Source organism: Mchenga conophoros, linkage group LG5, assembly GCF_057382185.1.
Source record: "Mchenga conophoros isolate Kocher_MC1m ecotype Shallow Benthic linkage group LG5, M_conophoros_male_GT1.1, whole genome shotgun sequence".
In the NCBI taxonomy this organism is placed as follows: domain Eukaryota; kingdom Metazoa; phylum Chordata; class Actinopteri; order Cichliformes; family Cichlidae; genus Mchenga; species Mchenga conophoros.
This window is the reverse complement of record NC_140530.1, coordinates 33,658,138-33,676,640: the sequence shown is the minus strand read 5'-3', so window position 1 is coordinate 33,676,640 and position 18,503 is coordinate 33,658,138. Positions and strand designations below refer to the sequence as shown.

The 18,503-nt window shown below is 39.1% G+C and overlaps 2 protein-coding genes across 8 annotated transcripts in view; both read right to left on the bottom strand.

Moving 5' to 3' along the window:
• Positions 1-3,377: 3,377 nt before the first annotated feature.
• LOC146574941 (N-acetyltransferase 8-like) overlaps positions 3,378-18,503 on the bottom strand; it is a 28,590-nt gene continuing 13,464 nt past the window's right edge. The window contains exons 1-4 of one of the 5 annotated variants that reach the window (XM_085275046.1): positions 7,781-7,850; positions 7,498-7,604; positions 6,264-6,430; positions 3,378-5,829 (exon numbers count right to left, since the gene is read on the bottom strand). In XM_085275046.1, the coding sequence (XP_085131172.1) occupies positions 5,147-5,818 (672 nt within the window). In that variant the 5' untranslated portion in view covers positions 5,819-5,829; positions 6,264-6,430; positions 7,498-7,604; positions 7,781-7,850 and the 3' untranslated portion in view covers positions 3,378-5,146. Of the gene's footprint in view, positions 5,830-6,263; positions 6,431-7,497; positions 7,852-18,503 lie in introns of those variants that run through there. The other 4 variants (XM_085275045.1, XM_085275047.1, XM_085275044.1 and 1 more) reach the window with 4 other exon arrangements.
• Positions 9,981-17,573, bottom strand: LOC146574943 (N-acetyltransferase 8-like). 3 transcript variants are annotated; one of them, XM_085275040.1, is made up of 2 exons: positions 17,237-17,573; positions 9,981-12,432 (listed from the first exon to the last, which is right to left on the bottom strand). In XM_085275040.1, exon 2 carries the CDS (start codon positions 12,419-12,421, stop codon positions 11,750-11,752), a length of 672 nt encoding a protein of 223 aa, XP_085131166.1. In that variant the 5' UTR covers positions 12,422-12,432; positions 17,237-17,573; the 3' UTR covers positions 9,981-11,749. The 3 variants fall into 3 exon arrangements, with proteins under 3 accessions (XP_085131166.1, XP_085131165.1, XP_085131163.1); XM_085275039.1 differs by having other exon boundaries at positions 17,226-17,572; XM_085275037.1 differs by lacking the exon at positions 17,237-17,573 and adding an exon at positions 16,725-17,195.

The following is an 18,503-nucleotide window of genomic DNA, read 5'->3' as shown; positions in this document are numbered from 1 at the left end:
CAGTCCCAACAGCAGTGTGAGGAAGAGAGGAAGACAGTGAAATTAACATGGTAAGAAAATAGATGGAAGGACATAGCTAGAGAGAAATTCAAGGATTCATTAAAGTGAATGGCTACGAGCCACTGCTAATAACTAAAGTGTAGCTCTCAATTATCGTCACATGCTGCAGTTCAACTAATAACTAACCCAACAACATCTCAGATATACATAATATAACTTCTTTTTTTTTTTGAGCCATCATGGTGCACTGCCTGGGCGAAAAATGCACTGGCGATCACCACAGTGATTCCACTTTAGTGACATGAACAGTGAATGCAAAGAGATCAAGTTCTGTTTGCTGTATAATGTGGTTGTTACTGTACTGGATGCAGTTTCCGCTTTACCATCACTCTCTTGTCTCCATATCCCCACTCCTCAAAAGCTGTATCTCTAATTATAATGGGCCCAGGAAGAAAAATAATAATAATATTGCTTTTTGTTTCCATCTGCCTGGTACAGATAGCTGAAGAACCTTTGAAACACAAGTAACAGCATAATTGTAACTTTAATGCAATTACTGAATTTAGAACAGTAATGCATTACATTGCTTTAAACTGGGCTTAATAAGCATTTAAACACATGTATCTAATAAACTGGGTATATAAAAAGTGTAAAAGAATTTGGTTTATATTAAAGACCAAGTATTTGGAAAGTGCAAGTATTAAATAACTTCCAGAAGAGAACAAAATACAGTCCAGTAAGTATCCAAAACATACAAGTTTCATATATATAATTTTTCAAGGCATCATATATCTGTTTTCACTCTTGTATGCTTTTCATACAAATTTCACACAAGACAGATACAAACTTTATAAGATTTATATATATATATATATATGAGCACAAGATCCATAGAGGCTGGGGTCTATCACACCAGGCAAGACCCCAGGTGCAGGCTGTGTAAAGATGCCCCAGAGACAATCCAGCACATAACAGCAGGGTGCAAGATGCTAGCAGGCAAGGCATACATGGAACGCCATAACCAAGTGGCCGGCATAGTGTACAGGAACATCTGTGCCGAGTATAACCTGGAAGTCCCGAGGTCAAAATGGGAGATGCCCCCAAGGGTGGTGGAGAATGACCGAGCTAAGATCCTGTGGGACTTCCAGATACAGAGGGACAAAATGGTGGTGGCTAACCAACCGGACATAGTGGTGGTAGACAAACAGAAGAAGACGGCCGTAGTGATCAATGTAGCGGTTCCGAATGACAGCAATATCAGGAAGAAGGAACACGAGAAGCTGGAGAAATACCAAGGGCTCAGAGAAGAGCTCGAGAGGATGTGGAGGGTGAAGGTAACGGTGGTCCCCGTGGTAATCGGAGCACTAGGTGCGGTGACTCCCAAGCTAGGCGAGTGGCTCCAGCAGATCCCGGGAATAACATCGGAGATCTCTGTCCAGAAGAGCGCAGTCCTGGGAACAGCTAAGATACTGCGCAGGACCCTCAAGCTCCCAGGCCTCTGGTAGAGGACCCGAGCTTGAAGGATAAACCGCCCGCAGGGGCGTGCTGGGTGTTTTTATATATATATATATATATATATATATATATATATATATATATATATATATAGATAGATAGATAGATAGATAGATAGATAGATAGATAGATAGATAGATAGATAGATAGATAGATAGATAGATAGTGTTTTTAAAGCCCAATTGCAAAGATTTAAATTCTTAATATATATGTGTATATATGTATATATATATATACATATGTACACAAAAACGCACGCACACACACACACACACACACACATATATATATATATATATATATATATATAATTTTGTATTTATTTTTATTTTATTTATTTTTTTATCTCTTTATTTTATCTCCACAATATCTCAGACTGCCTAAACGTGATATTGATTTGCTCTCATCTTATGTTGAAATGACTTTCTGTAACCAAAAATGTCACAACAGAGGGAAACAAATATTTTTTCAGACAAAGTGGCACCAGAGTAAATCAAAGCAATTCTTTAGATATTTTGTGCTGTCAACAGGTTTACGTGACTTTTCGTACATTTATCTTCTGACAGAGACCAAATAATGGACAAACAAGTCCTTTGAAGAGCAGTAAAATACTGACCGAAGATGGCTGCTGTCAAATATGATGAAACAGGAGTCACATGCATGCTACTGTACACATGCAACATACCTCACATACTTAGAAATTTCCACTCCCTTTGTTGTTTCCAGTATTTATTGATGTAGGATATATGCACAAGCAACATACAGATCGTCATGTGTTTAGCTTCGACCTCTCACCAGCTCTTACTTCTCATTTTACATGCAAAATTAGTCTCTGTTTGAATTGCAATGATTACATTTAATATATCTAATGAATACACGTTGAGTATAATTGTTCTGTTACTTTTTAATGTCATTTTAATTCTTAAGTTTGGTAAGTTAGTTTATAGACAGAAAATAAAGCAACATTAATTACCTAACCACTCTTAGAGTTACACCCATCTGGAAGGATCAAAGATAGGTACACAAGTGAGTAAAACTACAGACTGAGATGCTCTTTTTAAACCCTGATTCAGTACTCGTTTTGTTGTTTACAGTTTAATCCATAGCCAAGAAACAAGAGGCCATTTTGCTTCTTGCCTTACAAATTTCGATTTAAAGCATCTTGCTGCTAACATAGTTACCTGCATATACCAATTTGTCTACAGGTAAGGTTGTGACTTACAGTTTAGCATAAGTTTTGCACATAAAATACTTTTCAATTGATACAGTAATTGGTAGTAATAGTTTCCAATTTCTAAATGCTACAGGAGATACAACCAGTCTTATTTTCTTTTCTTTCATTTGACTCTGGCAAGGATGACATGCCATCTCCAGGACCTCAGTGTTTTAACACTGTGGTGGAGTGTGGTTTGTGGCTCAGCTGCAAGGCATGGATCGAGCAGTGGGTTTGGGGGACGGTACCTCCACAGCTGAGGTCCATCACACAAACCACGCCTTCCCTATTTCAGTAGCTGCTGGGGCCCAGAAGAGATCTCTGTGGGTTGGAGAGGACAGCATTGACGGGAGTGCGCTGGAAAGCGTACAGCCTAAAACAAACTGCCATGTCTTATGGTCCTTGTGTCACAAACACATTTAACAGGTCTCACTCAGGTTCACCCCCTCAGCTGGCAGCAGAGCAGTAAATTAAAGTTAATCCAGGCACACCTGGTTCTGTTTTTATCTTCATACCTGTGTGTAATCACATGTGAAAAAAAATATTGACAGCAGTGAGCATGTTCACGTGGCAGCTGATTTGTGGCAGAAGTGAAGACAGTAAAGTTACCAAAAGGCCACAAAGAAAGTATGATTGAAATGAACCTGAATTTTCTTTAAATGAAATAATATTTTATTCTGTATAAGATGGTCTGTTACATAACAATCATCTTTTGTGTGACACATATATCAAAGGCTGTTTTTATCCTTTCCTTTTATATCTGGAGCCTGTTTTCTGTGACTGATGTAGATCATGCAGAAAAGTGGCATATTAACCCCTCATCATTCAGGTGTTCAGTAACCTGAGACATATGGCGTGCTCTCAGAAATGAAACACAAAATGACTAGAAGAATACTATACACACAAATATTGGTCTTTCCAGCACAGTTCCTACAATTTTCTGCCAATACTGATCAGTGTTGATTTAAATAATTTGTTCAGTTCTTAGAAAAACTATCAACCGGAAATCCACGTAAAACTGAATTTTACTGTACCGTGCCCAGGATACTCTATTTAGGATTCAAATATTTGGCACCCCCTAATGGTAAACTAGAAAAATAGGCAGACAACTCAAAAGTGTGTTTACACGAACAACAAAGTATCTCCTGAGCATAGAAAAATGCATATTTTGCTTCACTTAGAGGGGAATTAGTTTTCAGTACAGCATGGGAAAACACAAAAAACAATGGGAGGAGTCCTTGTGGTCTTTTGCTAACTGCAGGAGATACTATGTTTTTCCTTTCTGGTCTGAAAAATGACAAATCAAACCACATAGAATTTTTAAAATGTTGGAAGTTGTAATGAACACCAGCTACAGCAGTCAGTGAGTTTCAAACTGCTACCATTACCCATGAAAGGTTGTGCACTAGGTCATCTGTTATTGTTTCATATTCTGCATCACAGTCTATCACAACATATTCTAGATATAAAACTTGTGTTCACAAAGCATATTAGAAAATGTACTGTATTTACTTCCCAGCACTGTTGTTGGTGCACACATATTTTAAACTCCTAATACTTTCTGGTATAAAAGGAAGTAAATACAGTACAATATCAGTAAATACTGATTTTCATCAAAAGAGCTTCAGTGTTACTTAGATCAATAGTGTCCTCTGCTGTTCACATTCACATCTACAGTACAGGCTGGGGCACAACATACTGAATTTAGATTTGTGATTTAATTTTCAACATCATCAGTCTTAATAATCATGTCTTCATTTCATAAGCAAATATCTCAGTTATCCTGATTACATCAAGGAAAAAAGGTGTAAAACAATGGAAGAGTTTAATGAGAATTTTAAGTCCACTCTGATGCATATAAATTCTCTACGTTTGCCTTTTAAAAGTTAATGGTTTTATTATTAATATTATTACGACATGTATCTTTGTATCATGTGCTTACAATATGTTATCTGTATCTCAGTTATGACATTTTAAAACATTTCTTTCTTTCTTTTTTAAATGAATACAGCTGAAAGTGGTCAGTACATCTGATTACATTAAGTTATTCTAATCGTCACTGAAAAGTACACAATGTAAGGATTAACTGTTAAATCTTGGTTCACAGGACTGGAGCTGCTAATTGGCCTTATGTTGTTAACAGACAATTTTTGGGGGGCTTAAGGTGTAGTCAGAGAATATGTAAAGTACTCTATAAAGAGGAAACCAGGTTTTAGTAACAACATCTTGCTCCTTACTTTCAGATCTGTTCATAGTGCTTTGTCCTAAAGTATATAACAGATTTGGCATTTTTTTCCAAAGTTACACCTGAACAACGTTTTGGTTACAGTCAAGTTTAACCATTGCCAAATATTAAACCACTGTTAAAGAGGAGCCAAGCGTGAAAACAACACACTGCTGATGAGTGTTATTTTTGATTTACAAGTATTTTTCCATCCTTATAATCGTGACCCTGGCCAGTGAAATGATCCAATGAGCTGCCTGTGCTTTGATATGAGACTGGACACGGTTAAACCCCACTTTGCTGTACAGGGCCACAGCTGCCATTTGGGTGGAGCTAGTCTCCAACACCGCCTTGGAGAAGCCCCGTTCTTTACAGAAGTCAACCGCGGTCTGAGTCAACCTAAAGCCGAGGCCCATCCGTCTATACTGTGGGAAAATGATCATTCTGAACATTTCCCCATACTTTTCTGTCCCACTGTGTTTAGCTACCACAGCCACCATACCAACAACCTGGGCTCTCGCTCCAACCTCAGCCTCAGCCACCCAGAAACAGTCATCAGGTCTGCTGAGGAAGTTCCCAGGGATGTCCTGCATGTCGGTGCGAAGTCGCACCCTGACGAAGCTGGCATATACTTCATGACAGCAGTAGTAGATGAGACCTACCCAAGCTGCTGGGAACAGTACAGCTCCAAACACAGAGCCAAGGAGATAACCAACAGCACACAGAGTCGGGGTGATGGTGAGGTAAAGGGGACTGGTCATGGCGTTATAGAAACATGGACGGATATGCTCCAAGATGCCAGTACTGAAGAGGGTGAGCACTGTGTCCTTGTCTGCAGGACGGTACCGACGGATCACCAGCTGCATGACGAAAGTAACTACAAGGAAAATCATAAAACAGTGAGAAATGCTGTTGTTATTTACACTACATTACTAAGCATGACCCTTAAGGAAAATTATTTTTAGTTTTTTACTTAGTTTCCTTTTTCATAATTTAATTTGATTTTATAAAAAAAAATTTTTAATGTGTAGAACTTTTTATTGTCGTGTTGAAAAGGCAGAGGAAAATGGCCAGACAGCTTTCAGCAGATAGGATAAAAACAATAATTCAAATAACCACTTGTTACAACGAAGTTATATAGACGAGCATTTTTAAACATACTCGGCTATGAACAGAAAGCTGAGACTAAAGCGTCAGCAAAATTGGACAACACAATACTAGAAAAATGTTGCCTGGTCTAATGAATGTCTTTTCTTGCCACACTTTGGGCACTTAGCACTGGCTGAGCATCTTTTAAATGTCACAGCCTACCTGAGTATCATTGCTGACTCTTCACTAGCTGGGCCCACGTCCTCATTTTAGGTTTGACAGCGTTTTAGTAGGTAAAGGTGAATGCTTGGACATTAATTGAGGTGCGGTTTGGGGAAGGCCTCAAAGAGGACTGGTGATGGCTCCCGGGCCTGGCAGATCCCCGTGTACTAAATAGGAGTGAATAAGTTAAAGAATTGAGAACAAGGAGGGAGGGAGGATGGGGCACGTGAACCAGAATGAACAGTTTGCAGAACTGGGGGGAACCTATATAGATGACAACCGGAAGGAGCGTGTTTGGAGGCGTGGTCCCGCTCCTGAAATTCCGATACATAATCTCCAATACTTGGGTAGTATTTATCACCACAGTGTACCAGTGCATCCTTTGATGGCAGCTTTCATCAGGATAAAGCACAATGTCATAAAACTCAAATAATCTCAAAGTGGTTAACGGTGAGTTCACTGTACTGAAATTGCCTCCACACTCACCGGGTCTCAATCCAACAGAGCACCTTTGGGATGTGGAAAGTTACATCCTAGATGTGCAGCTAACAAATCTGCATCAGAACTCTGTGATGCTATCATGTCAACGTGGACCAAAATCTCTTGAGAATATTTCCCACACCTCCTTGAATCTATGCCATGATGAATTAAGGCAGTTCTGAATGCAAATGCCAAACTGACCAAGTATTAGCAAGATGTACCTAATAAACTGGCTGGTGAATGTAATCTGCAGATTGGTTCGTAGTGAAGATGAGCAGTAGTTTCAGTTTTCAACTAAATAGCTGAAAGTCAGGTGTACCTGCTCAAAAATGTTCATTTTTCCTTTTAACAAGACAACAATCTGATACATCTCCATCTTTGCCTTGATTTAAAATACTTCTCCACACAGAACGTACTCGTTATTTTACAGTCTTTGCACTTTTAAATGCACGCGGCACGCAATAAGGACGAGCTAACGTGATGGTTTAATGCTATGTCATTACGTCATGGATATAATGGTATCAAATGTGTCTAAATGCCAGAAAACCCGTTACACAGTGTCTGTACATATGATCACACTCACGTTACACCAAACTCAACTCATTCAGCAACAGCACAGGCCTGTTCGTGCACCACCAACAGGTCTCTAACAGACCTTATCCAACTTAATAAAAAAACAACAACACAAGAAGCGATTATATGAGTTGCTGTGTAACAAATTTGTCTGCTAGTCATATTACAATCGCACAATTACCTCTGCCTTACGTTAGTGAACTTGCACAAGTTGATACTTCACGGAGAAGAGTTCACACGAAACAATGAAGAAGCGCAGCAACACCGTGAATCAGCTCAACTTCTAGACTGGTTAATAAAACACAAAAGCAGCACAAAAGCTTGACTCTCAAAGCCCATATAATACTTCGATGGGATGATTCGGTTCAAAGTACAGCTGTAAAAGTGTTAAACATCCTCTACTGTTACACAAAAATGTTACACAAAGTCAACCATGCAGAACGTTTTCCTGGAGAAATCACAACCTTCCAACAACCTGCGGGGCCAAAAAACGAAGGCAACGCGGAAGAGTCAAAAATCGCAAAAGCGGAATTTATGGTTCAGCGGGAGTAGCGCTTTTGCAGTCTATCTGGGGGCTGGCCAGTTTATCTGCAGAGAGCATGTGAACGCTGGCGACTGTGTGAACAACTCGCAATCGATATTTCTGTGAGTTACCATCAACAAACTGAAATACAGCTCATGGCTGTCATCAACAGGTTTACGTGACTTTTCGTACTTTTCTCTTATGACAGAGACCAAATAATGGACAACAAGTCCTTTGAAGAGCAGTAAAATACTGACCGAAGATGGCTGCTGTCAAATATGATGAAACATGAGTCACATGCATGCTACTGTACACATGCAACATACCTCACATACTTAGAAATTTCCACTCCCTTTGTTGTTTCCAGTATTTATTGATGTAGGATATATGCACAAGCAACATACAGATCGTCATGTGTTTAGCTTCGACCTCTCACCAGCTCTTACTTCTCATTTTACATGCAAAATTAGTCTCTGTTTGAATTGCAATGATTACATTTAATATATCTAATGAATACACGTTGAGTATAATTGTTCTGTTACTTTTTAATGTCATTTTAATTCTTAAGTTTGGTAAGTTAGTTTATAGACAGAAAATAAAGCAACATTAATTACCTAACCACTCTTAGAGTTACACCCATCTGGAAGGATCAAAGATAGGTACACAAGTGAGTAAAACTACAGACTGAGATGCTCTTTTTAAACCCTGATTCAGTACTCGTTTTGTTGTCTACAGTTTAATCCATAGCCAAGAAACAAGAGGCCATTTTGCTTCTTGCCTTACAAATTTCCATTTAAAGCATCTTGCTGCTAACATAGTTACCTGCATATACCAATTTGTCTACAGGTAAGGTTGTGACTTACAGTTTAGCATAAGTTTTGCACATAAAATACTTTTCAATTGATACAGTAATTGGTAGTAATAGTTTCCAATTTCTAAATGCTACAGGAGATACAACCAGCCTTTTTTTTTTCTTCTTTCATTTGACTCTGGCAAGGATGACATGCCATCTCCAGGACCTCAGTGTTTTAACACTGTGGTGGAGTGTGGTTTGTGGCTCAGCTGCAAGGGATGGATCGAGCAGTGGGTTCGGGGGACGGTACCTCCACAGCTGAGGTCCATCACACAAACCACGCCTTCCCTATTTCAGTAGCTGCTGGGGCTGTTAAAGACTAGTAGTTAAACATATGCCATTTTATGACCAGTAGTCAAGGTAGTAAATTAGCTTAACAGCTGCAGGCCATATATTATCATTTAGTTCTAATGGTGTGCTATGTATGTAGTTTAGTCTCTATTATACTCTTGAATAAAAGAAACATAATCATTTGTAGTTCATTAGAAAAAATGTGCATTACTCTGTATCCTTGATCAGCTGTGAATGTCTGACACTGTTTTCTTGAGAATGTTTTACTGCTGAATCATGTGAAGAAGGCCATAAGAGGGAGACTAGGTGTCTGGGCAGAAGAGATAAAACCACATTCTTTACCCCCCTTCCAGTTTCACACAGAAAGACAGGGAGGCAAGGTCAGGAGCCAGGCTCACTAAGAATTAGAAAAACATGTGAAGATGCAGCTTTTATGACAAGGAGGGGGGCCGGGATTAGCTATAAAAGTCTGTGAAAGTTGCCACCATTTTGAGACATGCTGTCGAACCTCTGCAGGCATCTCTCCCGTCCGGACGTTGTAATGCTCTGTTTGTGAATTGTACCGAAATAAATGATTGTTGATTGAGCATATATACACCGAGTATTGTCCTTCCTTCAGCCCAAAGATTCAAGGAACTGCGTGTTTTCAACAGGGCCCAGAAGAGATCTCTGAGGGTTGGAGAGGACAGCATTGACGGGAGTGCGCTGGAAAGCGTACAGCCTAAAACAAACTGCTATGTCTTATGGTCCTTGTGTCACAAACACATTTAACAGGTCTCACTCAGGTTCATCCCCTCAGCTGGCAGCAGAGCAGTAAATTAAAGTTAATCCAGGCACACCTGGTTCTGTTTTTATCTTCATACCTGTGTGTAATCACATGTGAAAAAAAATATTGACAGCAGTGAGCATGTTCACGTGGCAGCTGATTTGTGGCAGAAGTGAAGACAGTAAAGTTACCAAAAGGCCACAAAGAAAGTATGATTGAAATGAACCTGAATTTTCTTTAAATGAAATAATATTTTATTCTGTATAAGATGGTCTGTTACATAACAATCATCTTTTGTGTGACACATATATCAAAGGCTGTTTTTATCCTTTCCTTTTATATCTGGAGCCTGTTTTCTGTGACTGATGTAGATCATGCAGAAAAGTGGCATATTAACCCCTCATCATTCAGGTGTTCAGTAACCTGAGACATATGGCGTGCTCTCAGAAATGAAACACAAAATGACTAGAAGAATACTATACACACAAATATTGGTCTTTCCAGCACAGTTCCTACAATTTTCTGCCAATACTGATCAGTGTTGATTTAAATAATTTGTTCAGTTCTTAGAAAAACTATCAACCGGAAATCCACGTAAAACTGAATTTTACTGTACCGTGCCCAGGATACTCTATTTAGGATTCAAATATTTGGCACCCCCTAATGGTAAACTAGAAAAATAGGCAGACAACTCAAAAGTGTGTTTACACGAACAACAAAGTATCTCCTGAGCATAGAAAAATGCATATTTTGCTTCACTTAGAGGGGAATTAGTTTTCAGTACAGCATGGGAAAACACAAAAAACAATGGGAGGAGTCCTTGTGGTCTTTTGCTAACTGCAGGAGATACTATGTTTTTCCTTTCTGGTCTGAAAAATGACAAATCAAACCACATAGAATTTTTAAAATGTTGGAAGTTGTAATGAACACCAGCTACAGCAGTCAGTGAGTTTCAAACTGCTACCATTACCCATGAAAGGTTGTGCACTAGGTCATCTGTTATTGTTTCATATTCTGCATCACAGTCTATCACAACATATTCTAGGTGTAAAACTTGAGTTCACAAAGCATATTAGAAAATGTACTGTATTTACTTCCCAGCACTGTTGTTGGTGCACACATATTTTAAACTCCTAATACTTTCTGGTATAAAAGGAAGTAAATACAGTACAATATCAGTAAATACTGATTTTCATCAAAAGAGCTTCAGTGTTACTTAGATCAATAGTGTCCTCTGCTGTTCACATTCACATCTACAGTACAGGCTGGGGCACAACATACTGAATTTAGATTTGTGATTTAATTTTCAACATCATCAGTCTTAATAATCATGTCTTCATTTCATAAGCAAATATCTCAGTTATTCTGATTACATCAAGGAAAAAAGGTGTAAAACAATGGAAGAGTTTAATGAGAATTTTAAGTCCACTCTGATGCATATAAATTCTCTACGTTTGCCTTTTAAAAGTTAATGGTTTTATTATTAATATTATTACGACATGTATCTTTGTATCATGTGCTTACAATATGTTAACTGTCTCTCAGTTATGACATTTTAAAACATTTCTTTCTTTCTTTTTTAAATGAATACAGCAGAAAGTGGTCAGTACATCTGATTACATTAAGTTATTCTAATCGTCACTGAAAAGTACACAATGTAAGGATTAACTGTTAAATCTTGGTTCACAGGACTGGAGCTGCTAATTGGCCTTATGTTGTTAACAGACAATTTTTGGGGGGCTTAAGGTGTAGTCAGAGAATATGTAAAGTACTCTATAAAGAGGAAACCAGGTTTTAGTAACAACATCTTGCTCCTTACTTTCAGATCTGTTCATAGTGCTTTGTCCTAAAGTATATAACAGATTGGGCATTTTCTTCCAAGGTTACACCTGAACAACGTTTTGATTTCAGTCAAGTTTAACCATTGCCAAATATTAAACCACTGTTAAAGAGGAGCCAAGCGTGAAAACAACACACTGCTGATGAGTGTTATTTTTGATTTACAAGTATTTTTCCATCCTTATAATCGTGACCCTGGCCAGTGAAATGATCCAGGGAGCTGCCAGTCCTTTGACATTAGACAGGACACGGTTAAACCCCACTTTGCTGTACAGAACCACGGCTGCCATTTGGGTGGAGGTAGTCTGCAACACCACCTTGGAGAAGCCCCGTTCTTTACAGAAGTCAACCGCGGTCTGAGTCAACCTAAAGCCGAGGCCCATCCGTCTATACTGTGGGAAAATGATCATTCTGAACATTTCCCCATACTTTTCTGTCCCACTGTGTTTAGCTACCACAGCCACCATACCAACAACCTGGGCTCTCGCTCCAACCTCAGCCTCAGCCACCCAGAAACAGTCATCAGGTCTGCTGAGGAAATTCCCAGGGATGTCCTGCATGTCGTTGCGAAGTCTCACCCTGACGACGGTGGCATATACTTCATGACAGCAGTAGTAGATGAGACCTACCCAAGCTGCTGGGAACAGTACAGCTCCAAACACAGAGCCAAGGAGATAACCAACAACACACAGAGTCGAGGTGATGGTGAGGTAAAGGGGACTGGTCATGGCGTTATAGAAACATGGACGGATATGCTCCAAGATGCCAGTACTGAAGAGGGTGAGCACTGTGTCCTTGTCTGCAGGACGGTACCGACGGATCACCAGCTGCATGACGAAAGTAACTACAAGGAAAATCATAAAACAGTGAGAAATGCTGTTGTTATTTACACTACATTACTAAGCATGACCCTTAAGGAAAATTATTTTTAGTTTTTTACTTAGTTTCCTTTTTTGTAATTTAATTTGATTTTATTAAGTCTGCTTATGTGTAGCACTGTTTATGGTTGTGTTTAATACAACATTTAGCTGCCACGGGGCGATCTGCGCTAAGTTGCTGACGGAGATTTGCCGCGTTAATGCGGTTATGGCATTAACGTCATTTCGACGAGATCAACACTGACTGGGTTAAATAGCTCTCTATTAGGTTTTTGTGCTTGGCATGACTTTCAGATTCAGTTATTTACGTTACGATCTTAAAATGGAATCAATGTATTGTAAAAACAACACCCAACAGCCACTTTATTACAGGTGATACAACTGCTTGTTGACATACATTTTTAGCCAATCACATGGCAGTGACTCAAAACTATTTGGCAAGTAAACATGCTCACAATATGCTGCTGATATTCAAAGCAAGCATCAGAATGGGGAAGAAAGGTAATGTGAGTGACTTTGAACATGGCAAGGTTGTTGGTGCAGAAACTACTGATCGACAGGGTGTTCCTATACTATGGGCTCAAAATGTGGTCATAAATATTTTGTACTTGTAAAAAAGATTTGTATGTGTAAAAAAGATTTGTATGTGTAAAAAGATTTTGTGTGTGCGTAAAAAAGATTTGTGTGTGTAAAAAAGATTTGTATGTGTAAAAAGAATTTGTGTGTGCGTAAAAAAGATTTGTATGTGTAAAAAAGATTTGTGTGTGCGTAAAAAAGATTTGTGTGTGGACTTAGAAAAAAACCCCCTGCAAGTTACAAGTACGGATTTTTGACCCTATTTTTCTTCCCTTCATCTGATTGGTCAATGTCATGTCAATCACAAATGTAACAATCCAATCAGAGAACAGATAGGTTTGGCTGTCGAGGGGAGCTTTTTTTGAACTGCAGGTCTTTGAAGGGAGTAAATGCCCTTTTACATGCCAACCCAGCGTTTTCCTTCATCACCACGAAGGAAAACAGTCTGTGGTCGTCCGAGTTTGGTGATTTTTGTGTCACAGGTCTACGTGTTTAATACAGGGACTTCCACAGCCTTTTCAACAGCGCTGCGGACCGCGGGGTGGGGGTGGGCAGTGTTTTGGAAATGACAGTCTTCATTACAAAGCTTTCTTCGTTATGAATTAGCATACATGTTTTTATTGAACATTTGAAGAACTAGCAAAAAAAACAAACTCTTCTAGAGGACATAAAGTCAGAGATAGAAAAGACAAGGAGCAGGTGCATCTAGTACAGGTAGAGCTGCTGCAAAAGCCCACAGAGCCCAGCAGCCAGCGTAACAAATTCTGGATCCTTTGCTTTTAGTTAGCAGTTAGCATTAGCAGCGTATCCTGCATCCGATGTGAAAGGACTTTTATGCTGCGCACTGTGACTCACAGCAATGGTCCTGGGTCAGCCCTGACTTTGTGTTAAACTAATTCTAAAGTAATAATGTTATTTCTAACCACTGATATACCACAACTTTATCCTTTCAACAGCTACTGAAAGTTAGGGGACCTAGCTGCTATCGGATATTTATATAGCGATCCTCCAGCTTCAAACGGTATCACCCTTCAAGGACCTGCAGTTCAAAACAGCGCCCCTCCGACAGCCAAACCCATCTGTTCTCTGATTGGATTGTTACATTTGTGATTGACATGACATTGACCAATCAGATGAAGGGAAGAAAAATAGGGTCAAAAATCCGTACTTGTAACTTGCAGGGTGTTTTTTTCTAAGTCCACACACAAATCTTTTTTACACATACAAATCTTTTTTACGCACACACAAATCTTTTTTACACATACAAATCTTTTTTACGCACACACAAATTCTTTTTACACATACAAATCTTTTTTACGCACACACAAATCTTTTTTACACATACAAATCTTTTTTACAAGTACAAAATATTTATGACCACATTTTGAGCCCATACTATACAGCCATCTCCAAGGTTTACATAGGGTGGTCTGAAAAAAAGAAAAAGATCTAAGGAGTGCCAGTTCTCTGGATGAAAATGCTTTGTTGATGTTATACTCACTCACGTTATACTCAACTCATTCAGTAGTGATGTGCGATACCACTGATTTCCTTTCCGATCCGATACCAAGTAATATTCAGGGTGGTATCGACGATACTGATCCGATACCGGTACTTTGTACAAAAACTTATTTTATTCATTGTATCTCAAATTATAGCATCATAATGATTTCAGGACATCAGAGTACTTGTTTCGAACAATGACGGCAGCTGCTTAGTTTTAATATTACTCTTATTTCTCTTTCTGGGTCGCAAAAAAACTTTTAACATATTTTCAGGTGAGAATGTAGCCGTGCAAACTTCAAATATCTGAGCCGATCGACCAAGGGCGTAGATTTGGCATGGACGGAGGGGACATGTCCCCACCAATATCCAGCGATTATTGAATTGTCCCCACCAATAATTTGATCTCTTCGAGTAAAGAAAAACAAACCCAATAGTAAGAGAAAAACGATCTGTCAGCGTTTCTCCCGATTTTCCACCCGGACAACAAAACTGAAAACCATATCCCAGACTGGCCCAGCCAATTCCAGTTTCCAACAATGGCCACTATTACTGCAGCTACTTAGTTTTAATATTACTCTTATTACTCTTTCTGGGTCGCAAAATAAACTTTTAACAAATTAAATTCTGAAGGCTAGACCGTCCAATTTCACAGTCGCTCATTTCCGGTCTACCCGGCTTTCGGAGGACCCGGCTCACCCGGGTCCTCAGGTGGACGCAGCCTCTGAATTTGGACACCCCCCGGCCTGTTTACGGTCGGACAATAATAACGGTGACATTTAACTTATTTTATCCGATAAATAAACACTGTAAAATTAAAGTTTTTTGTATATACATGTACATGTATACCTCCCCCCAGCCCCTTTGAATGTCTCCCTAATTCTGAGGTCTCAAGGTTGGCAAGTAGGTGCTAGGCTTGGCCCACATCAGTCTAAAATTGTATGTAACCATGAATAATGTGATGCCATGTCCACCAGGAGAGACTGGACAGTATAGATGTAAAACAAATATGCCAGCAGTTCATTTCAGCTAACGAGAGGAGCAGGCATGTGTTTGTTGTGTGGGCATGTAGTCCATGTCTGTTGCTGTAACAGTAGTTCATGTTTAGAATAAAACATCTCAGCTCACTGATCTGATAGAGGGCAATAGTGCCTAAAATGTTGCATAATGTTGCTGAGAGATCTTTTACTTTGTGGTAATCTTAGACGAGTAGTTTTATGGACAAAACCCACCAGGTCATCCAGTGTTCCCTTAGTGCTAATGTGTCAGAGATGTTGGTGTACTATAACTGAAGCAATGTTGTTAAGTCCTTAAAGTCATATTCTTTTATTGTCATGACTGTATTTGAAGCTATTTTTATTTTTGTATGATACCTGATTTATATGGAATATGACTGAAGTAAACTAAAGTCTAAAATACTTAGTCATTTGTTTAATAGTAATTTAACATTATATAATTCACATATAAAACTATGAATTGTAATTTTAAATGGTTTAAAAGCATGTAGAATAGCATATGTAGGCAAGTATATTTCTCCTTTTATCAAGAAGCAAAAACAAAAAGGAAAAAATAAGAAACGGGGCAGGGTTCAGTGGTTGAATCATCCGTCCCCACCAATGCCACAATCAAATCTACACCCTTGCGATTGATCGTTTTCAAACCCCCGCGGTCTTTCGCTACTTGGGTTAAACATGATATATAAGTCACTTAGATAACTTAAAAATGTTATTGTTTGGCTTTTTCAGTGTTTTATTTGTTCGTGAGTAAATCGGTTTGGCTGAGATTAAAGTTATTAGATTAGATTAAATAAAATTTAACTTTATTAATCCCTCAGGAGGGTTCCTCGGGGTTTTCACACAGCTGAATAAACGTCAAACTGAAAACTGATTAAACAGAAGTGTGAGACGGTCGAGAGTTTACGCCAGCGTCCGGTTATATTTTAGATAGCAAGGAGCAGACGGCAGTTTCACTCCACCGAGGGAGCTCGTGCCGTATACCCGTCTTTCTTTAGACCGCGAAGGCCCGGGTCCTCGGGTGGAAGCAGCCTCTGAATTTGGACACCCCCGCTGTATCCGGACATTTAACGTATTTTATCCGATAAATAAACACTGTAAAATGTATTTATCCCCACCCCAACAGCATTTTTGAATGTCTCCCTAGTGTGGCCACAACACCTCACCTTTTTTCCCCACATGTATGGCAAACCACGTCTCAGTTTTTGTGGAGGTAAAATAGGTTCGCACATGACTCCAATTACGCTCAGTCATTGTTGTGAGTGCGCACGCCAAGGGGCTGCGAAACAGACAGCCTATTTCGCAAATGACTATGAAAGGCGGAAGAGGAAGTAGTTCCTTTGAATGTAGACAATCCGAATGTTATAGTTTCTTTCCACTGTGTTCCTGTTAATGATAAACTACAAATTTACCCTAAATTACTAAAATATCGATATTTTAATGTGAGAATCGATTCTAGAACATAAATGATTGGTATCGGAGGAATCGATATTTCAGGATCGATCCGCACATCACTATCATTCAGCAACAGCACAGGCCCGTTCGTGCACCATCAACAGCTCTCTAACAGACCTTACCCAACTTAATAAAAAAACGAAACAAGAAGCGATTATATAGTTGCTGTGTAACACATTTGTCTGCTAGCCATATTACAATCGCACAATTACCTCTGCCTTACGTTAGTGAACTTGCACAGGTTGATCCTTCATGAGAAGAGTTCACACGAAACAATGAAGAAGCGCAGCAACACTGTGAATCAGCTCAACTTCTAGACTGGTTAATAAAACACAAAAGCAGCACAAAGGCTTGACTCTCAAAGCCCATGTAATACTTCGATGGGATGATTCGGTTCAAAGTACAGCTGTAAAAGTGTTAAACATCCTCTACTGTTACACAAAAATGTTACACAAAGTCAACCATGCAGAACGTTTTCCTAATCCACGCCATTATCCTGCAGAAATCACAACCTTCCAACAACCTGCGGGGCCGAAAAACGAAGGCAACGCGGAAGTGTCAAAAATCGCGGAAATTATGGTTCAGCGGGAGTAGCGCTTTTGCAGTCTATCTGGGGGCTGGCCAGTCTATCTGCAGAGAGCATGTGAACGCTGGCGACTGTGTGAACAACTCGCAATCAATATTTCTGTGAGTTACCATCAACAAACTGAAATACAGCTCATGGCTTCTTCTTCTTTGTGTTTAACGGCGGTTGGCAACCAACGTAAAGGAGGGGCTCATGTCATCTCAGTCCTAATTTATACTTATGAAGTGAGCTGCATAGTCCACTGTTAACGTAGTTGCCAGTGTTGTATATTAAAAAGAAAGATAATCTGCTAAAAAGGGATTTGCACTTATGCCATTTCTTGTGTAACAAAGATTCTTCTGTTATCTGTGGGAAGAATAAAACATCAAAATTCATGTTTCGACAGTAGTATCATGTGGAGATCGCTTTACAGTCTCTTCGGGCTGGTTTTCATATTTGCTTTGTGTTGTCAACTTTGTGTTCATAAACACTGCAAAAGGGATTCTATATGTGTCCTCATTTGAATAAGGATTTATGTTGGTGTGTGGGACTGTAACCTTAGGTTTATAATGTTATCTGGTAATTATGTGACAGTGCATTTCAGGCCATTTTATGGAGTAACAGGAAAGTAATGTAAAAAAATAGTGTACCAAACTACTTTCTTTGGCAGGTGATTAATTTAAGAAAAGTAATACATGTCTAATACATTACCTGTACGGTCTACAGACATTGTACACTACTTTTCATGATTAACAACCCCAAAAGTGGTTATGCTGTGCAAACATTTTTAATGTAGGTGAGGAAAAAATTCTGTAAACAAAGAATGCTTTCAAAAATAGAAGTGTCAATCATTTATTTTCATCAATCAACAAAATGCAGTGAATGAACAAAAGAGAAATCTAAATCAAATCAATATTTGGTGTGA